At 44.2% G+C, this 20,006-nt stretch overlaps 1 protein-coding gene across 1 annotated transcript in view; it reads left to right on the top strand.

Annotated features, from left to right (window-relative positions):
• The window catches only part of LOC148035179 (uncharacterized), a 211,309-nt gene that overhangs the window by 19,992 nt on the left and 171,311 nt on the right, over positions 1–20,006 (top strand). The window contains exons 6-8 of the mRNA XM_087680159.1: positions 7,675–7,804; positions 8,393–8,465; positions 8,608–8,700. Coding sequence (XP_087536285.1) covers positions 7,675–7,804; positions 8,393–8,465; positions 8,608–8,700 — 296 coding nt within the window. The remainder of the gene's footprint in view (positions 1–7,674; positions 7,805–8,392; positions 8,466–8,607; positions 8,701–20,006) is intronic.

Raw genomic sequence — 20,006 nt, 5'->3', positions numbered from 1 at the left:
ACCATAAAGTAGAAAATGTACAAGGTGAAAAAACTTCATTATTAAGTCTATCCAAAGGTTTAGAAATAGTGGTAAAACACATCCATAAGAGCACCAGCATGGCAGCACATTGTAAAATAATTGCTGCAGGGAAATTCTAAAGTAGACATAAGGCCGAAATGACCAATTACCCATAAAATCATGGTTCCTATGAGTCCAAATAGTTGATAGAGCCCGGTATCTGATAGGAACCATGATTCCTATGGTTCTCGAATCAACAGCACATTGATGCTAGTTTGGACAAGAAACACTGGATTCAGATGTGGAATCCCATGTTGAGAATTTTTAGGACGATGAAGAGAAAAGTAGGCAAGCGCCACAAGCTAGCAGTTGATCCTTCTAGCTTAGGAATTTCGGAGGCCTCTGAGCCAGATCCCTCAGCAGGGTTCTCATCCTCATCAATATGTGAGGAACAATAGGTTTCAATGTATGCTCACTCAAGCTATCTGCCTGATGAGTGATTATGTTCTTACAAATGAAGGGAAAGCAACCAGTTTGCTAGAAGGAGAACATGTGGTGGCAGTTTTGGAAACAAATATATTGTACTGCAGCAAATTGCAGCCTTCCATGGGAGGGCTGCCATCTTGTATTTCATAGGCCAAACTCACCTCATTGCCCGTATCTGGGTGTGGCTAGAGGTTCTGCTTGCATGTCACGATTTGCATAATGATGCTAATAATGGACAGGTGTAAGCTCTTGTTGTAGAGGAAGCTCATGATGAATCCAAAGGGTTCGTCAAGGTCACTTTCACACCTTGGAAGCTTGTGCTTGGACCATGCAGCACATTCCATTGCTTTTGGATGGACAACTAGTTTATGTTGTTCCGTGGCAGACCATGGAGGAAGTCCAAGATGTTCTTAGTCATGCTTGTCCTAATTGGGTGGAAGTGGTGAACTTCCCTTCACATCTTTGGTGTCTTCCTCCTCTGGCCTTGTGCTTTTTGGGACAGGTTTTGGGGGAGCCTTGTGTGGCATCTTTAAAAAAAAAATTGCTTGCTGCTTGCTGTGGGATATAGGCAAACATCGCCCCACCAAAATACATTTTGAGGCTCCTGGTTTGCAGGGCTTTGTTTTTAAATTGAAATGGGAAGGTAAACCTCGTCCCACCAAAAATGCATTTTGAAGCTCCTAGTTTGCAGGGCTTGGTTTCTAAATGGAAATGGGAAACATTTGGACATTGTTTAAGGTGTGGTCAGTTGTGTCACTTCATCTTGGGATGCAATCTTGATTTTTAAACACCACAACATCAAGTGGATTTTGAGATAGAGGTGCCCATGCAAGTGCATAAGCCTTAGGTTTTATCTTAGCAATAGTATGTGTCTCCTAAGAAAATGGGCAGATGGTTGCAGAACCCTAACATGAGGGGAGCCTTGTGCTACTGTTTAGGAACAAGACCCAAAGGAAGATGCTTGGGTGTTCGTAGTGAAGCTCTACATGCATCAAGAATCCTATCGGACCCCATTACATCCACCCCTAACCAATACTATGATGTTTGAATGATGAGGCACAGGATTTTATTCTGAGCCTCAGTTGTCTCGGATGCTAGAGGTGGGTGTGTCCAATAAAAGTACTTCAGATTTTGCTTCGTGATTAGATGCTCGAGGAAGATTGCATACTTCAAGGGATGCTCTTTATAATCAACAATAGTCGTATCCTTCTTGGACAACGACAGTTGTTGGTATACAAAGGGTGGACTTTGTAGATGTCATTCAAAGTTAAGGGAGAGGCTAAGGGCATGCAAGTTTGCAGCTGCAAACTACCCTTGCTTGCTTGCTTTGCTCGTCTTGCTAAGGCCACCATTTTTTTTTTTTTTGCCTCTCACATATTCAACACATGATTGGCACATATACTCACTTTTATCATCCTTAGGCACATATCCTCGTCAATGCGAGGGATTGGCTTGCTAGTTTTATGAATAACTTGGGTTTAAAACTCTCTTTATCTTTTCCTATTTGTCACTTAATCAGCCGCTGCCCCTATATTACTTATGTATTTTCAAAACACTTAAAAAAAAAAAAGTCCATTGTTGATTCCATCTGCCTTTGTAGGCCTTGGTAGGCCCTTGGGTAGCCGACGAGCACCCTTGGTCCAATGCCCTGACCTCTTTGGGGTGATCACTTGGGCTCCCTTGGTAAGATATCCATTGCCTCTGTAGTCTTGGTAGGCCACTAGGCAGCCGACGTGCACCTTTTGTTCGATGCCTTGGTTGCTTTGGAGTGGGACGCCTTGGGGTAAATCAAAATTTAGGCTGGCCATTGTGGTTAGAGGTAATGCTAATGCTAGACAGGAATCTTGTTTGACTCCCACTCACCCATCTCCTTAACCAATTACTTAGATTTTTCAACGGAGAGGTAGGGGTTTCATATGAAACCTCAATCTTCGCGTGTACTTGCAATTGGTGTGGATGATAAAAGGGCTTTTGATTTTGCTTTGCGTTTTGACGTGCGGGGGAGGCTTGTGCCTCCTCAGGATGTTTTCCATTCGCAGTAACAATAGCTTCCTTCTTGTGCTTCGGTTGCTAATTTGTAGAGAGCGGATCTTGTAGATGTGATCCGTAGTGAGATGGAGAGATTTCAGGCTGCGAAAGCTACGGATATAAAAGGGAAAGGGAAAGTGGTGTCTTAGTAGTCTTCTTTTCTGTGGTTTACCATGAGACTTGCTATATGGAATGTTAAAGGCATTTCTTCGGGCAGTAAGGAATATCAGTTGTGAAAAATTGTGTTAGTTGGTAATTGGGATGTTTTTTGTGTTGTGGAGCACAAACAACCTGCTTTGGCAAGATCTCATGTACACAAGGATTATACACTATTTTTTAGTGGTCGCGGGCTCCATATAAATCTGGAGTTATGTTGGCCGTTAGATCATCCGTGCAACCTTCCTTGGTTTCTCAGGACTCTCGTGGCAGATTTATGATATTGAAAATCATATATGAGGGGGAGGTTTTATGGCTGGTGGGGGTGTATGGTCCTTCTGCTGCTCGAGAACACCATCACCTTTGGGATGACTTGAATTGCCTTTCCATGGCTCATCAAGTTTTTTTTATGTGTGACTTTAATGCATGTGTATTTGCAGATTAGGCAAATTCACCACATTCAATCATGGATGGCCTTGAGCAGTAGGCTTGAGATGCACTGGCAGCTGTGTCTTTGAAACAAGACATGTGGTTCTAGATGCATCCTTTATAGTCTGGATATACTTATCGTTCTCTTTAGCATCCAAACACCTGGGCCAGACTTGATAGGATCTATATTTGTCAAAGTGTTTCTTTTCTTCTAGTAGTCATTGATATGTGGGTGAAGCGACATCACGTCTTGTCAAATCACTATTGTTCGGTGTTGGATTTGACCCACGGGCTTGTTCATGCCTTTAAGGCTCTGCTTGCTCGTTTGCCTCTACGTTTCAACCAATTTTTGCTGCAAAATCAGTTTTTGGAATGTATCTAGCAATTGAATGCTTCTTTTAGCTCGAGGGTCCTATTTGGAGGGATGGAAGCATGGGCTGTTTTTAGGGACAATGCACGAGAGTTGTCCCTTCAGTATGGTATTCAGCACGCTTCTTCTTTTTTACCGGAATTGCAGCATTCACAAACTTTGTTGGCTCACTTGTTGTCTTTGTCTCAATCAAGGGATACCACTAATGACTTGCTCACATGCATTGAATGGTCGAAATGTAGAGTTCTGTCTCTTTAGGAGGACGAATATGCTAAATACAAATTGTTGGCCAGAGCGGAAGCCTTGCACGATAATAAAGTTTTTTTCTCGGTTATGCAAAAAATACGCTCGGGAAAATATTGTCCGTTTGTTGGATGAGCAAGGTGTTATGGTGACTGATCTTGCTTCCATCATCCAAATGTGTGTTGATTATTATAAATCTTTGTCGGGACCATAGGAGATTCTTTTAGATGCTGTTCATTCTGCTCGTCGATACATTTGCGGCTTGGTTAGTAATTAGGTTAAGCCTGAATGGGTTGATATGGCTGAAGTGGAGGATGTGCTGTCCCATTTACCATGAAGGAAAAGCCCTGGCTGGTATGAGCTTCCTAATGAGCTTTTTTCGGCCCAGGTTGAGCAGCTTAAGTACCCATTAACTCGCTTGTGTCAGCAAGTCTGGACTTAAGGTAGGATGTCTTTAGAGCGGAAAATTGCTGTGATTCAGTTATTGCCCAAGGTTCCTTCTTTGACCTCTTTGAAACAGTAGAGACCAATTTTTGTTATGGGTTCCTTGCATAAAATCTTCTCCAAAATTATTGCCAGTAGATTGCAGAAAGTATTCCCATACTTGGTTCATCCACCGCAATATGGTTTCATTAAGGGATGGAATATATTGCACAACATTTTGAATGTTCAACTGGGGATAGATTATGCCAAAGCCTCAGGCCAGTAGGTTGTTATGCTTTAGCTGGAACTTGAAAAGGCATTTGATCATGTTAGCTGGTCCTTCTTGTAGCAGTTGATGTCCACCATGGGATTTGGCCCTTGCATGACTTCTCTTGTTAATACCATTAGTCAGGGTGGTTGGCTCATATAGCACTTGATGGAGGGATCACAGATGAAATTGCCTTGTCTCTGTCTCTTCGACAGGCTGTCCTCTTAGTCCTTTGCTATTTGCTTTGGTCACTCATCGGATGCTCTCATTGTTGGATAAGTTGGTTAATCAAGGCGAGATTGTTGATTTGTCTCTTCCCAGTGGTGTCCAACTTTTGGGTTAATCTTTGGCAAATGATTCCTTTGTGTTTCTAAAGGCTGATCGTACTAATGTTAATTGGGTAATGGCTATGTGGAATCTCTTTGCTTTAGCGTTAGGACTCCATATTAATACTCAAAAGTCTACATTGCTTTCCTGTATGAAGAGGGATTTGCAAGTTTTGGGTTGGCAAGGAGTTGTAATTTCTAAAGGAGATATTATCCGACACTTGGGTTATCCTATTGGTATTGATGTACCCCTTTGTGCCTTGCTTGATTGGATGTCATCCCGTAAACATGATCGCTTCATGTACTGGAAATTGCAAGTCTGGCCTCTTCATGTGAGACTTAAAGTTGCTAAATGCATCATGATTAGTATGGTCTCATTTTTTTTGCTCGTGTGGACACGCGTCCTTTGTGGTATGAATGGCATGTCATGGCATGCCCCCCTCTCCCCCACCACCTTATGGCATGCTATGGGCATGTGTTCTCCATGGCACATATTCTGTGAATTGATCTTTTCGACATTGTTGCAGTTGTGTGTACGGGGTCGTTCATGTGACTACTCCCTGAAAGGATGGGGGAAGTAGCTTTGTTGGATGTTTATTTGCTTACGGTTGCTTTGAGACTCACACTTTTGCAGGCACCGTGTGTTCAGAGTCATCCCTGGTTAGATATTGCAAAAATTTTTATAGAAAAGACTAGCATTTCTCATGGTAGTAGAGTTATTCAGGTTTCTTGGTGGCATGTGCTTAACTCTACAAGGCCTATTAAGGTCTCCCAGTCTTTTCTCCTTTCTCATTTGATTGCATCGTGGCAGGAGATGTTGCAGTTTGGCCCCCTCTTGATCTTCGTCAGGAGGAGAATTCGTTGCAAGGAGAAGTGTTGGCTACCTCGAGGTTGTTGGATTGGCCTGATAAAGTTTTGCTGTGAGATAAGTTTAATCGCATGGCTCGTTTGGGGTTGCAGACAGTCCTTGATGGTGTCATTCCTGGGCAGCCCCGTCTTTATTCTTTCCGGTGTATTCGTCAGCACTTTCGGGTGCCTCGTGGTTATCATGACATTTGGTCGTCCATATAGGACAAGTGTCAGAGGTTTTCGCCTTTGCTTGCTTTACAGCCATGGTCTCCCTGGTGAGATTGGATGTTTGTGCTTCTTGATGATTTTGAGAAAAGGTTAGCTTATCGAATCTATCATCAGATGGTTGAGGTCAAGAGATGGATCACTGGAAAGGCTAATAAATTATGGCATATTCAGGATAGCAAAAAGAAGTGGTGGGAAAGATTCCTCCAACTCTGGAAGTCTGAGGTTCCTTATCAGGGGAAAGTGTTCATGGGGAGGTTGCTTATTGGGGGTTTTCCAACTGGGGATGTGTTGCACGCTCATAAGATCTCCCGGGGTCATTGTATATTTTGCACTACATGTGATGAGACATTGCTTCATCTTTTTGTCTCTTGCCCTGTTGCTCGACAGATTTGGAGCTTTGTTTCTCGTGTGTGGTTCTGGGTGACTCAGCAGAGCAGATCTCAGCCCATTTGTGGATTATGGGAAGGATGACTTCTATGTCTGCTTTGCAATCGGATTATTCCTGCCTCTTCCATTTCCTTAGATGGACAGCTCTATGGCATATTTGGTGTACTCGGAATGCCTTTATTTTTGATTCGGCCTCGGGCATCCATGGTCATGTGGCCCATGTTTGTGGTTTGGTGTTATGGCAGATCTCCTCTATGGTTTTGACTGATCTGGTTCTTCCAGACATTGCTGCTCCTTGGCTGGATATTGTTTGTTTCACTCCAGCTGTCTTTTCTGCGTGATATTTTGGTGATTTGTGTTTGTTCTTTTTTCTTAGCCGACCTGATGGTCTGATGTAAATATTGTTGGTTATTTCAATTATCTTCATGAAAAAAAAAAGAGAGAGAGCCATAGTAATGTCTACTACAGGTCAAATGGCCTACGAGACTGAAATGATGAATACAACCGATCAAGCTGCTCTCCATGTATGGCAAAATCAAAGATTGAATGGGGTTTTTTGTGAGTCTTGTTGATGCAGTGCAGTGCATATTATCTTGCCCAGTCTCTGGTGATGTGGAGATAGTCCATGTGGAGCTCATCTCTACTGGGCCCAGATGCCCAACTAAAGTTTTGCAAATGGTCTATGCTGAGTTTCTCTGTTTCTTATAATTAGCTTGAGGACTCTACACAACAGTATGCAGTTTACTTTTGTCCATCGTGCCTTAACAGTGAAAACTATACTGCATCATGCTATGTATCATGACATAAATGTAACGAGCTTGCCAATAAACTGGCAAAAGGTAGTGGCAGGCTAGAGGATTCCCAGTAGAGCTGTAGGCTCTTTCTTGTTTGCATGGATCTGAGCAAGTACCACAGTCCTGATAATGATCACAATGATGGTGTTTAGGAGGTGTGGTAATAACACAAGGGGTTGGGACAGGCAATGTTAGTACTTGTCAGAAAGCAGTCTGAAATGCTACATTCAGAGGGTAAAACACCTGAAACATCAAAACTAGTCTGTAGCAACACATTTGCAAGCAAAACACAGCAGTCTGGAGGCTGTGCCAACGTGTGATGATCCTCCCAAGCTTGCAGCTGTGTTGATATGATGCGACAACAGATTGTGACGAACAATGACTGCTCCACCAACCATGACCTCCTTTTAGATCCAAGCTTGCTAACTGAGATTAAACTCTGATCTGGGCTGCTAATCATGAGCCCATAGTGGTACTGGACATTGTCCTACTTTGATCCACCAACCCATGTCTGCCATTTTGGTCATCTAGTAGAAGCTGGTGATTGTCCTTTGATTGGGAGGGAGTTGGATCCTCCTGTTTTTCTGTACTATGTCAAATGGAGTTTTTTAGATATGCAGAAACAAATCACAAATATTATTTGGTGGAAGAGCTTATATGATGGTTATATATTTGTACCTTTTGCAGAGGCGCATCCCCTCTATCTTGGATGTTGTGCTTTGTCAGCTATGGATTATCCACACCTTTGCATTGAGAAAGCAGACCTCATCATAAACGTTGGCCATGATGTTGTTGAAAAACCTCCCTTTTTCATGGAGTAAGGATTTCTAACTCTTATTTAGAGATTGCACCAATCATTTTGTGTGTTAGATATAGGTATTGTTACATGTTGTAAGCTTGATTATGTATATACTCCAAAAAGCTTCATTGGCATAGGAAAGAAGATGCTTGCATGGATGTCTATTATGCTTTGTCAGGCATTTTCTGTGGTAATTAAAGGGATAATGATGCAATGCCCAGAAGCTGCAGATGGAAGTTTCAACAATGGAAAGATAATCACTCTTCTATTGTGATATGCTCAGATGTACATGATTAGATATTAAAAGTCATTCCACAGTCATACATTGAAGGTCTCAGTACATTCAATTACATGGTCACACTGGATAAAAACTCCTCTCTTTTCAAGGCATTTTGCTTTGCTGCTTTAATATCATGTGCATTCTAGACTGGGCTTTGCAATGTGTCGTCTAGCCCTTTCTAGGTAGTTGATAGCTGAGGGTTGAGTTTGGACAACACAATGGTTTTGGCACATTGATTTGTAAGGTATATAACAATTCTGAGGAAGCAGATGGTTTTTCAGTTTATTTGCTTTTGCCTGTTGAATATGTTTACACTTGTATCTCAGGCATGGAAAACCGCCCATGGTCATTCACATCAACTTCTACTCTGCTAAAGTTGATAATGTTTACTTTCCTCAGGTACATCTTAATCTGATTCAAAGGGCTGGTTAGGCTGACTGATAGTAATCATAAATTTTATGACGCCTGTGTCAGGTGTATGAAGTCAGACTGGTTACATAGATAATGGTTTTCATGTAATAATTGTGCTGGGTGTATGAAGTTGGAGGTGGTGGGAGATATCGCAAATGCACTCTGGCAAATCAAGGAAAGTGCTAGGCATCAGCCACATTGGGACTATGCATTCATGTTTCAGGTATGTAGTTTCAAATGCCATAATAAGAATGTGAAATAGGTAATCTAAACTGTCTAGGGATGAAATTAATGTCTTTTACTTTTGTATCCTGCTGTTGTGGTGTTTACTCTTTGTTCCTGTCCATTCCGATTTCTATTTGTGCTCTATGACATGATTATGGCATCGTGATTCCCCATTAATTCACAACAGCGTGAGGATTTTCCAGAAAGGGACTTTTATAAAGCTAGAAAAACTTCACAATTTGCAATGAAAGGGAACATTATGATGCCAGACAAGCTCACTGAGGGTAAAGGAGCAATCTTTCATACATGCTTAAACAGTCCAAACTTGCCTTGACTGGAAATCCAAGAAATGGCAGTACTGAATGATAAGTAAGGTATATGTTTTCTTAGTGAATTGAAAATCATCTGGAGAGATGAGCAGTTCACAGATTTTGGATATTTATCTGATTTTCTGGAAGATATCCGTCTAAAACTTATTTGGCAAAGACTTTCCTTTAAGGATACATTTGGCCATCTCCATAAGAGATCTATTTTTGCACTCAGCAAGACCATTCTCTTGCAGTGTACAGATAAATAATGCCCTTAGAAGAAAGAAATGCTGCCAATTCCTTTGACATGTACTCCCCTCCTTTGTTAGCGTGGAGAGCAACCAATTTGCAGCCATTTGAGTTTTCAGCCATGGCAATAAAATGCTGAGAGCATGAGAATACCTTTGACTTGGTCTTCAAGCCAACCACCCAAGTGTGACGTGTGTAGTTATCAATGAAGGTAACAAAGTAGATGCATCCACTAAGAGAGGGAGTGCACATAGGACCATATACATCCCTATGCACAAGCTGCAATTTCTGTATGGCATCCACATTCCCATTGTTGGGATAATTGAATCTATAAATTTTGCTAAGCAAGGATGCCTCACATGTGTGCTTATGAGGCGCACACATTTTGGAAAAGTCATGCACCATATCATCTTTGTTCAAGTGTGACAAGCTGTTAAAATTCAGGTGAATACTAATGCTGCTCAGTGTCCTCTGCTTAAAGACCTACATCATGTATGGGGGGTTCATAAAAACAAGACATTGCAAAAGCATATGAATTGAAAGTTTCTGCAAGATGAGCTGCCTCATCCTTCTTACCACTAGGAGGACTAGACATGGTAGTTGTAACAGCCAATGAGGCTTGTTTCTTATTCTCCTTTGCAGCCTTGTGCTTGTGGCAATAGTTGCACCTCTTTTTTTTCTGCTTGTTCTCTTCTTCGTGTGAAGAAGAAGACGATGAGTTACCCTCGTCCTTTTGTGGGTTGAGGTGGAAAATTGCCTGGCTGTCTATTGGCCATTGTTAAAGGATGCCATGGCCGTTGTGGGAACGGTGCTAGTCCCCCCAAGCCTAAGGGCAATGAATAGAAACCGTTTGTGTATGTTATGGGACACTGCCAGGAAGAGGCCTGCGTGGCTGCGCCTTAATTGCTCCGGCATGCATCCTTTGCATTTTTGCTTGAAATGGGGCAACTTTGCCGGACACTGCTTTTTGTGTGGTAAATTGGGGCACTTTATGGCCGAATGCCCAGAAAGGAAACCGTCTTCAGATAATGTGCATGTTGTGCCGCCCAGGGATGACATGGTGCTTGATGTTCCGTCACAAGAGGAAACCCAGCCATCCAATGTTTTGGATAAAGGTAAACAACAGGTTTTGGGTTTGGATTCCCATACCAATGACTGGATAGAGGCATGTCCTAAAAAAGGTAAAAAGTTGGATGCTGGTCTGCCTGATTCTGGGCCTACTGTGTCACAGGATCCCATGTGCACGTATATGTGCAGGAAAGAAATTTTCTCTTCACAGCATGCTGCGCGTACTATGGTTACTTCTGCTCCTTGTAATCAGTCTACGAGGAAAGTTTATATAGACGGTCCCAAGGGCCCGCCTGCTAAGTTGGCATTTGATTCTAGAGGTAATGTGATTACACCCTGGGATCGTCGTTATCCCGTTCCATCCCCAAGACAGTGGATATTCCATCTACCTCTAAAGCTGGCCGGCAGAATTCTTTTGCAGTGTTAGCTGATTTTCTGGATGACGGGGTCCTTGACATTCTAGCAGACAAGGTTAAAGCAAGGCAAGCGGTGCCTCCTTCCTGATTTTCTTTTTACGGATATATGAAGATAGCCACATGGAATGTGCGAGGCATTTCTTCTCGCCATAAGCAACATGCCATGTGGACTGTCTTGCATGAGAATCAGTGGGATGCCTTGTGTGCGGTGGAGCACAAGAGTCACAGTGAAGCTGGAAAAGTTGTGGACTGCCATGGTTTTCGCTTGTTCTATGCAGGGACACATGCTGTGCATTATTCTGGTTTGCTTATGATTGTCCATGAGAAATATTAGCCTGTTCTTATTAAAAATGATGTACAGAGCCGCTTTGTGGTAATTGAAATTTTATTTGAAGGAGAGATCTTATGGTTGCTGGGCCTCTATGCTCCGAATGACCCTTTATCTCGCTAGGATCTTTGGAAGACTTTGTAGAGCTACATGTCACTTGGCAAAAGGGGTTTCTTGATGGGAGATTTCAATATGTGTGTTGACTCTTCACAGTCCACTTCAGGGCATTCGGTGATGGATGCTCCGGAAAGGCGGGCGTGGAATGCCTTTGCTCTTGCGGCACTTAAGCAAGATCTATGGTCTTGGTTGCAACCTTCATCTCCAGGGTTTACTTTCCATTCCGCACAGTATGCATCTACATGGTCGCGGTTGGACCGAATGTACATCATGCAGGATGATGATTTTCTTCCGGAGATGCTGGAAATGAAAGTCTTGCAGCAATATGCCTTGTCGGACCATTTCCCGCTCCAGCTTGAGATACTGGCACAACCCATCGCACCTTTTATGCAGTTGCTGGATAGACTCCCTTTACGTTTCAACTCCTCTTATTTGAAGCATTCAATCTTTCAAGGCTATATGCAGCAATTGATTGAGAGATTCTTATTGGACTTTGCCTCTGAGGGCACAGTTTCTTTTGAACGACTGCGCTCTAATGTGCAACGGCTTGCTCGCCAGTATGGGATACATCATGCCTCTCTTTGTCGGTGGCGTCGACATGCAGCGGAAGGCTTACTGGCTTTGGTTCGCTCGTTACTGGTAGATACCCCAGAGGATGAATTTCTGTTGTCACTGGCGGAGCGTTTGGCTGATCTTATTAAAGAATTTCAGTTGAAATCCTATCAGTAGGCCAAATTGCACACTTTGACTGACAATTTGCAAGATAGTGCTTGTCAGACTCATAAGTTCTTTCGTGCCTTGCATGCTTCTCCTGCTCGAGAAAATATGACCAGACTCCAGGATTCAGAAGGTCGCATGGTCATTGATCCGCTCACCATTGTCAATATGTGTAGGAATTATTTTCGGGATCTTATTGGTTCCTCTCCGTCGCCTTCGGACCAGGTTACGTATGCACGCTCAGCCTTCTATGATCTGGTCCGCCAGCAGGTTCCACTTGATATGCAAGCTACCTTGGAGGCAGATATTTGTGAGGAGGAGGTTATGGATGTTTTGTTACATCTGCCTAAGGATAAAAGCCCTGGCTGGGATGGTCTCACTAATGAATTCTTTGAGAGCTCGGCTACCCAACTGGTGAAGCCATTGGCGGCTATGTTTCAGCAGGTTTGGGAAACACGGGTCATGCCTTCCTCATGGAAAGAAGGCCTTATCAAACTGCTTCCAAAGGTTCCTTCGCCGTCAATGTTGCAACAGTGGAGACCAATTTCATTGATGGGCTCGATGTATAAAATCTTTTCCAAAGTCCTGGCGAATCGGCTCCACAAGCACCTTCTAGTTATTGTGCATCCGCTTCAATATGGTTTCATTAAGGGCCGCAACATTCTGCATAATATCTTAAATGTGCAAATGGCCATTGACTATGCAAGGCACTCTAGTCAGCAAGTGGTATTGATTCAATTGGATCTAGAAAAGGCCTTTGACTATTGAGACTGGTCTTTCATTGCTGAACTTATGTCTGCTATGGGTTTTGGTACTCGGATGACCCGATTGATCTACACCATTAGTGTTGCGGCTTCTTCGCGTGCTATGCTCAATGGTGGGGTTACAGAGCCATTTGTCCTTGCACGCTCGGTGAGACAGGGTTGCCCTTTGAGTCCTCTCTTCTTTGCCCTGGCGACCCACCCGGTTCTTTCCATGTTATCTTCAATGGCAGCTTCTGATCAGCTGGCCGGATTGTCTCTTCCTTTGGGACAACACTTCATTAGCCAATCTATGATTTTGCGTGCAGACAAGGACAACATTCACAAGGCATTAGATGTTTGGACACTTTTTGGTCATGCTTTGGGTCTTCGTATCAATGCCTTCAAATCAGCCATTGTCAGCTGCACGGAGTCGGATTTACAGTCATTGGGCTGGCAGGGTCAGGTTGTTTCCCGTGGCTCTATTGTCAGGCATCTTGGGTACCTGTTGGGTATTGATGTTCGGCCAAAGCAACTACTGGAGTGGATTTCACAGAAACTGGCAGCTAAGTTTATGTATTGGAAGTCGCAAGCGTGGCCCTTCCATGTCCGCCTCAAAGTGGCTCAGACAATTATGCTCCCAATGCTCACATATTTCTTGCCATTGCTGTTGTGGACTCCTACTACTTTGAAGGCTCTCACGCGCCCCATTCGTTTCATGTTATGGAAGAAGGATTCATTGCACGCAGGTATTTCGTGGATTTCGTGGTCACATACATATACCCCCAAACGCCTGGGTGGTGGAGCTATTTTGGATGCTGAAACTCATATGCTGGCTCTTCGTTGGTCTCTTTTTCGCGCTATGTGTGTGGATCATCATCCGTGGACTCTTATAGCCCGTTATTTTCTTGAGGATAGCGGGCTTCGGCATGGCAATACACAAATTCGGGCCTCATGGTGGCATGTCCTTAATGCAGACTCTCCGTTTTCCAGCCCCTCCTCTTCTTTGTTACTGCATTTGGTCGGCTCCTGGAAAGTGGTGCTCCAAAAGGCGCGTTGGCATCCAGCGGAGGACCGCGTGCATACTAACTCCTTTCAACTGGAATTGTTGGCAGTCTCGAGATTGCTTTCGTGGGAAGACAAAACATGAGCTCAGACCAAAATTTAACCGCATGGCCCGTCTGGGTGTGACTTCAGTTTGTTGCGGATGCCACCCTTGCCAGTCGTAATGTCTTTGCATCGTTTCATACGGCTAGGAGACTTTTCAGAATCCCGCGTGGATACCATGACCTATGGGAGCAGCTTTTGTTGGTGCTTTAGGGCAGGCAACCCTTTCCTACCCTTGCTGTGGATCATCCTTGGCAAGATTGGGACCTTGCAAGTCGGTTGAGTTTGGAAAAGGCCTCTGCTAATCAGGTGTATCATCTTCTGATTAAAGACCATCAATGGCTGGGTGTTAAAGCTAATACTGTATGGGGATTGCGGAAATCCCTATCATGGTGGAAGACAACTGTGATGGAGGGCTGGTTGAATAAGACTCCCTTCAAATGTAAGGTCTTTCTTTGGTGGATGATGATTGGTGGTCTTCCTCTTGCCTCGGCCCTTTCCAAGCGTCGAATTTCGAATGGCAATTGTTTCTTTTGTATCACTACTGCGGAATCGGCCCAACATCGATTTATTTCTTGCCCGCTCGCCAAGAAGATTTGGTCGCTCTTGTCACAGGTTTGGCGTATAGTGGTGGGGTCCTCTCTAACCCCTTTCGATTGGGTTTTTGTGAGGCCAAAATACCCCACACCGCCATAGTTGCATATGAAGATCTTGTTCCACTTTTTCAGATACTGGGGATGCTGGCACAATTGGACCACTCGGAATGCCTTCCTTTTTGATTCGGCCTCTAATGTATTGACACACATTGCCCAGCTCAAAGGTCTCTTGCATTGGCAGATAGATCTCATTCGGCTCTCCGACTTGCTCCCTTGGGAGGACTTGCTTCCCTGGCATATGGCAATTTCCTCTGGGTCTTTGTCATGACTTGTGTACCTTTTTTGTGGTTTAGTCCTGGGATCTTACACACGATTGGCTTAGAGCCCTCGTGTATCTTGTAATCATGTAAACTTGTACCTTTTTTTCGTAATTAATACAATTACCTTTTACGAGAGAGAGAGAGAGAGAGAGAGAGAGAGAGAGAGAGAGAGAGAGAGAGAGAGAGAGAGAGATTATGATGCCCATGCTCACATATTTCTTGCCATTGTTGCCCTGGACTACTACGACTCTGAATGCTCTTACTCAGTCTATTCGCTTCATGCTATGGAAGAAGGACTCATTGCATGCAGGTATTTCTTGGATCTCGTGGTCGCATGTGCGCACCCCCAAACGCATGGGTGGCGGAGCTATTTTAGATGCCCAAACTCACATGCAGGCACTTCGTTGGTCTCTTTTCCGCGCCATGTGCTCGGATCATCATCCGTGGGTGGCTATAGTCCGTTATTTCCTTGAGGGCCATGGGCTTCTGCATGGCAATACCCAAATCCGGAGTTCTTGGTGGAATGTTCTTAATGCTGATTCGCGGTTCTCCAGTTCTTCTTCATTGCTGCTTACTCATTTGGTATGTTCCTGGAAACACGTCCTTCAAAAGGCTCAGTGGCATCCAAGGGAGGATCGCTTGGCTACTAACTCTTTTCAATTGGAATTACTGGCAGTCTCGCGTTTACTTTCGTGGGACGGTAAACACGAGCTTAGACCACAATTCAACCGGATGGCATGTTTGGGCTTGTCTTCGGTTGCGGATGCCACCCTTGCCAGTCGCAATGTGCTTATATCGTTTCGTACAGCTAGGAGGCTTTTCAGGATCCCTCGTGGATATAGGCCTTTATGGGAACAGCTTTTGACGGTGCTCCAGAGCAGACAACCCTTTCCTGCTCTTTCTTCGAATCATCCCTAGCAGGATTGGGACCTACAAGGCCGGCTGAATTTGAGCAAAGCTTCTGCAAACCAAGTGTATCATCTTCTGATTAAAGATCATCCATGGCTAGTTAGTAAAGCTAATGCTTTATGGGAATTGCGTAAATCCCGGTCATGGTGGAGGGCAACTGTGATGGAGGGCTGGCTGAACAAGACACCCTTTAAATATAAAGTCTTTCTTTGGAGAGTGATGATTGGGGGTCTTCCGCTTGCTTCGGCTCTTTCCAAGCGACGAATCTCCAATGGCACCTGTTTCTTTTGCACCACGACTATGGAATCCGCCCGCCACCGATTTGTTTCTTGCCCCGTCACTAAGAAAGTCTGGTTATTTTTGTCAGCTGTTTGGCGAGGGGTGGTTGGTATCACCCTGCGCCCCTTTGATTGGGTTTTTGGCCAGCCCAAATACTCTACTCCCCCACAGCCACATATGAAGCTCATGTATCACTTTCTTCGATACTGGGGCTGTTGGCATAACTAGACCATTCGGAATGCTTTTCTTTTTGACTCCGCCTATAATGTTCAACGGCATATTGTGCGGCTTAAGGGCCTCTTGTATTGGCAGTTAGCTCTTCTCCATCGTTCTGATTTGCTCTCTACGGAGGACTTACGTCCCTAGCATATGGCAATTTCCTCCGCATCCTTGCCATGACATTGTAACTTGTAGTACCTCTTCACATGATGGCTTGGATTGTCGTCATGTATCTTGTAATCAAGTAATCTTGTATTTTTTTCGTAATTAATACAATTACCTTTTACAAAAAAGAGAGAGAGAGAGAGAGAGAGAGAGAGAGAGAGAGAGAGAGAGAGAGAGAGAGAGAGAGAGAGAGAGAGAGAGGCCTGCGCTCGTTTCTACCGCCCGTGAGCTCCTGGCTCTGCATCTAACCTACACAAGAGGTGATACAACATGGCTGGTCTGGATATGGCTTTTATCGACCAAACGGTGGTAGCCCTTGGTCCGGATTCTGATACAGAGGAACTAGAGGATATGGTTCCTTGCACAGAGGAGATGCCTTCTGGTCCGGACTTCCAGTCTGCGGGCAAATGCACCAAGCATACTTCCGAAGAGACAATGGATCATTAGGAACGTTCTTATGCTTAGGTTGCCTCTGATTCTATGGATTCTTAGGATGTTAACTCAGACCATTTGCTAGAGTTTGCCAACACTCTGCTTGGCGATTATGTCCAACATAATCATGAAGCTTTTTTCGACTCTGGAACTAAAGATGTTCTCGAAGTGTCAGATGGGAGAGGATCGAGGTGCAGCTGAAGTGCAGTAGACAGTGTGAGAGTGAGAGACAGAGTTGAGCACGATACCCAATGCAATAGTACTGAATAGAGTGTTAGCTGAAAGTACAAATGATAACCCTTATACCTTAGGGTTATAAGGGGCTGTTCACACCCGAACACAGTAAGTGCCCGTAAGTGTGCACCACAAGCACATACAAAATAGTACACATAATCTGGGGGAAAAAACCTTTCCTACCGAGAGTAAAAAGTGCCCCAGTGTCCTAGTGATCACCCGCACACTCCCATATGAGCGTAGGCGTAAGTAAGGCGTGTGAGATACCCAACAAACCCCCCTGGAGTGAAGAGTGATCAAGTGTACAAGGATCATCCACCACCAAAGGGCGTCAAATTCAAAGCATCGCGAAATGCTTCAAATTTGTCTCGTGGAAGAGCTTTGGTGAAGATGTCTGCCACATTGCTGGTGGTAGGACAGTAGACAAGGCTGATATCACCTGCATGTAGCCTCTCTCTGACAAAGTGGTAGTGAATCTCTATGTGTTTCGTGCGAGCATGAAACACAGGGTTCCGTGCCACTGCAATGGCACTCTGACTGTCAGTATATAAAGGAGTAGGCTCCGTAACAGATACATTTAAATCAGCAAGTAAGCGTCTAAGCCATACGCACTCAACTGCAGTAGTGAAGGCTGCCTTGTACTCAGCTTCACATGACGACGTGGCAACAGTGGATTGTTTCTTGCTAACCCAAGAAATGCATGATGAGCCAAGAAAGAAACAATTGCCACTAGTGGAGTGACGAGTATCAAAATCACCAGCCCAATCAGAGTCACTGTAAGCATGTAACTGCAGTGGTCCCCCCTTGGCATAAAGCAATCCAAGAGCTCTAGTACCCTGCAAGTAACGAAACACACGCTTCACAGCTTGCCAATGCGACATACGAGGCTGATGCATGTACCTGCTCAAAACTGAAACGGCAAACTGTATGTCTGGCCGAGTGTGGCATAGATAGATGAGACATCCCACTGCTGGAGCATAAGTATGGATATCAAACAAATCACTGTCATCATGTAATGACAGTTTGAGCCCAGGTTCCATGGGTGTACAAACTGGCTTGCAATCCTGTAAGCCAAACTTCTCAAGAAGTTGCCCAATGTACCTTGACTGACATAATCCAATGCCTCTAGCATCATGTACAAACTGGATGCCCAAGTAATAGTGCAAAATACCCAAGTCAGACATGTCAAAAGTTTGCTGTAAATTATTTTTGAATGCTGAAATCTGATCAGCACATGTTCCAGTGAGCAAAAGGTCGTCTACATATAGACACAAAATCAGCATGGATCCCCCTTCTTTATGTACATAAAGGGTAGACTCAGATGGGCTGTTTACAAACCCTTGACTAAGCAAGAAGGCATCTATCTTTGCGTACCAAGCTCGTGGAGCTTGTTTCAAACCATATAGAGCTTTTTTCAGCTTGCATACTAAATTTTCTGAGCCTTCAACTGCAAAACCAATGGGCTGCTGTACATACACTTCTTCCTGAAGTTCCCCATGTAAGAATGCAGTCTTTATATCCAGCTGATGCACTTTCCAACCAAAATGTGCAGCCAAGGCAATCATAGACCGAATGGTCGTCATACGGGAGGTAGGAGCAAAGGTCTCCTCATAGTCAATGCCCTTTTTCTGTGCGTAGCCTTTAGCTACCAGCCGTGCCTTGTACTTATCTATGGATCCATCTGCATTCCTTTTCAATTTGTAGACCCATTTCGTACCAATGGCACGCTTGCCAACTGGCAAAGACACCAAATCCCAAGTATGATTCTTATGAATAGAATCCAATTCAGCTTGCATGGCTGCCATCCAATGCACACTATGTCGTGCATCCTCAAAACATTCAGGCTCCTCATTATCATGAGTACATGCTGCCATAACAAACTCCATGGAATGTGCTGAATCATGCAGTCGAGTTTGCCTTCGAGTACGACCAGCCAAGGGTGTTTCCAAATGACTATCTCTCATAGTCTGCGTGTACCATCTAGGCACCTGTCTTGCTTCCTGACTGTGTACAAGTTCCTGCTGAATTTCAGTTTCAGCAATGTGCTGATTTACTGCATGTTCCATAGGAGCAGCTGGCTGAACATTAGGTTCATTTGCTGAAGTACCAGCTGAATCACCAAATGTGATGGGCAGCAGCCCTTCAAAGACATCACGGGCAGCCTGATATGTATCAAAACCAGCCAAGGATAATTCTGATTTTTCATCAAATACAACATCCCTGCTGACAAAAACCTTCTTGGTCACGGGATCATAGAGTCTGTAGCCTTTGCTTTCGCTGCTATATCCCATAAAGATGCATTTTACAGCCTTGTTGTCCAACTTCTTTCGAAGTACCTGTGGAATATGGGCATATGCAAGACACCCAAAAGTACGGAAGTGGCCAACAGAAGGTTTGCGGCTGTGCCAAGCCTCAAAAGGTGTGACGGTTTTCAAGGCCTTGGTAGGGCATCTGTTCAAAATGTGGCAAGCGCACATGACGGCTTCCATCCAAAAACTATGAGGCAAACTCTTTGCCTTCAGCATACATCTGGCCATCTCCATGAGTGACCGATTTTTCCTCTCTGCTACCCCATTCTGCTGTGGAGTATATGCAGTAGTGTACTGATGGATAATGCCCTTCTGCTGCAAATAAGAATTCAGCATAGAGGACATGTATTCCCCCCCTCGGTCCGAACGGAGAGTCTTAATCTTGCAACCAGACTGAGTTTCCACAAGTGCACTGAAAGCCAAAAATGCATCATACACTTCTGACTTCTTTTTCAAGCAGTAGACCCAGCAAAAACGTGTAAAGTCATCAATAAATGTTACAAAATAGTAACAACCACCCAATGATTGTGTCTGCATGGGCCCACAAACATCCGAATGCACAAGCTGCAATCTGGCTGTTGCTCTAAAAGCAACATCACGGGGAAAAGAGAAACGATGCATTTTCCCCAAAATGCAACCCTCGCATAAATGCTCAGGAGGTCTCTCCAAGAGAGGTAATCCATCCAACATCTGAGTACGCTGTAATAGCATCAAGCTGCCATAGTTTACATGCCCCAAACGAGCATGCCATAACTCTGCCTCTAACATAGCAGGAGTAAGAGTGGATGTCA

Source organism: Lygodium microphyllum, chromosome 6, assembly GCF_053477565.2.
Source record: "Lygodium microphyllum isolate KBCC chromosome 6, Lygodium_microphyllum_v1.1.10, whole genome shotgun sequence".
NCBI lineage: Eukaryota > Viridiplantae > Streptophyta > Polypodiopsida > Schizaeales > Lygodiaceae > Lygodium > Lygodium microphyllum.
Note: the sequence above shows the minus strand (reverse complement) of the source record. Positions and strands in the feature narration are given on the sequence as shown.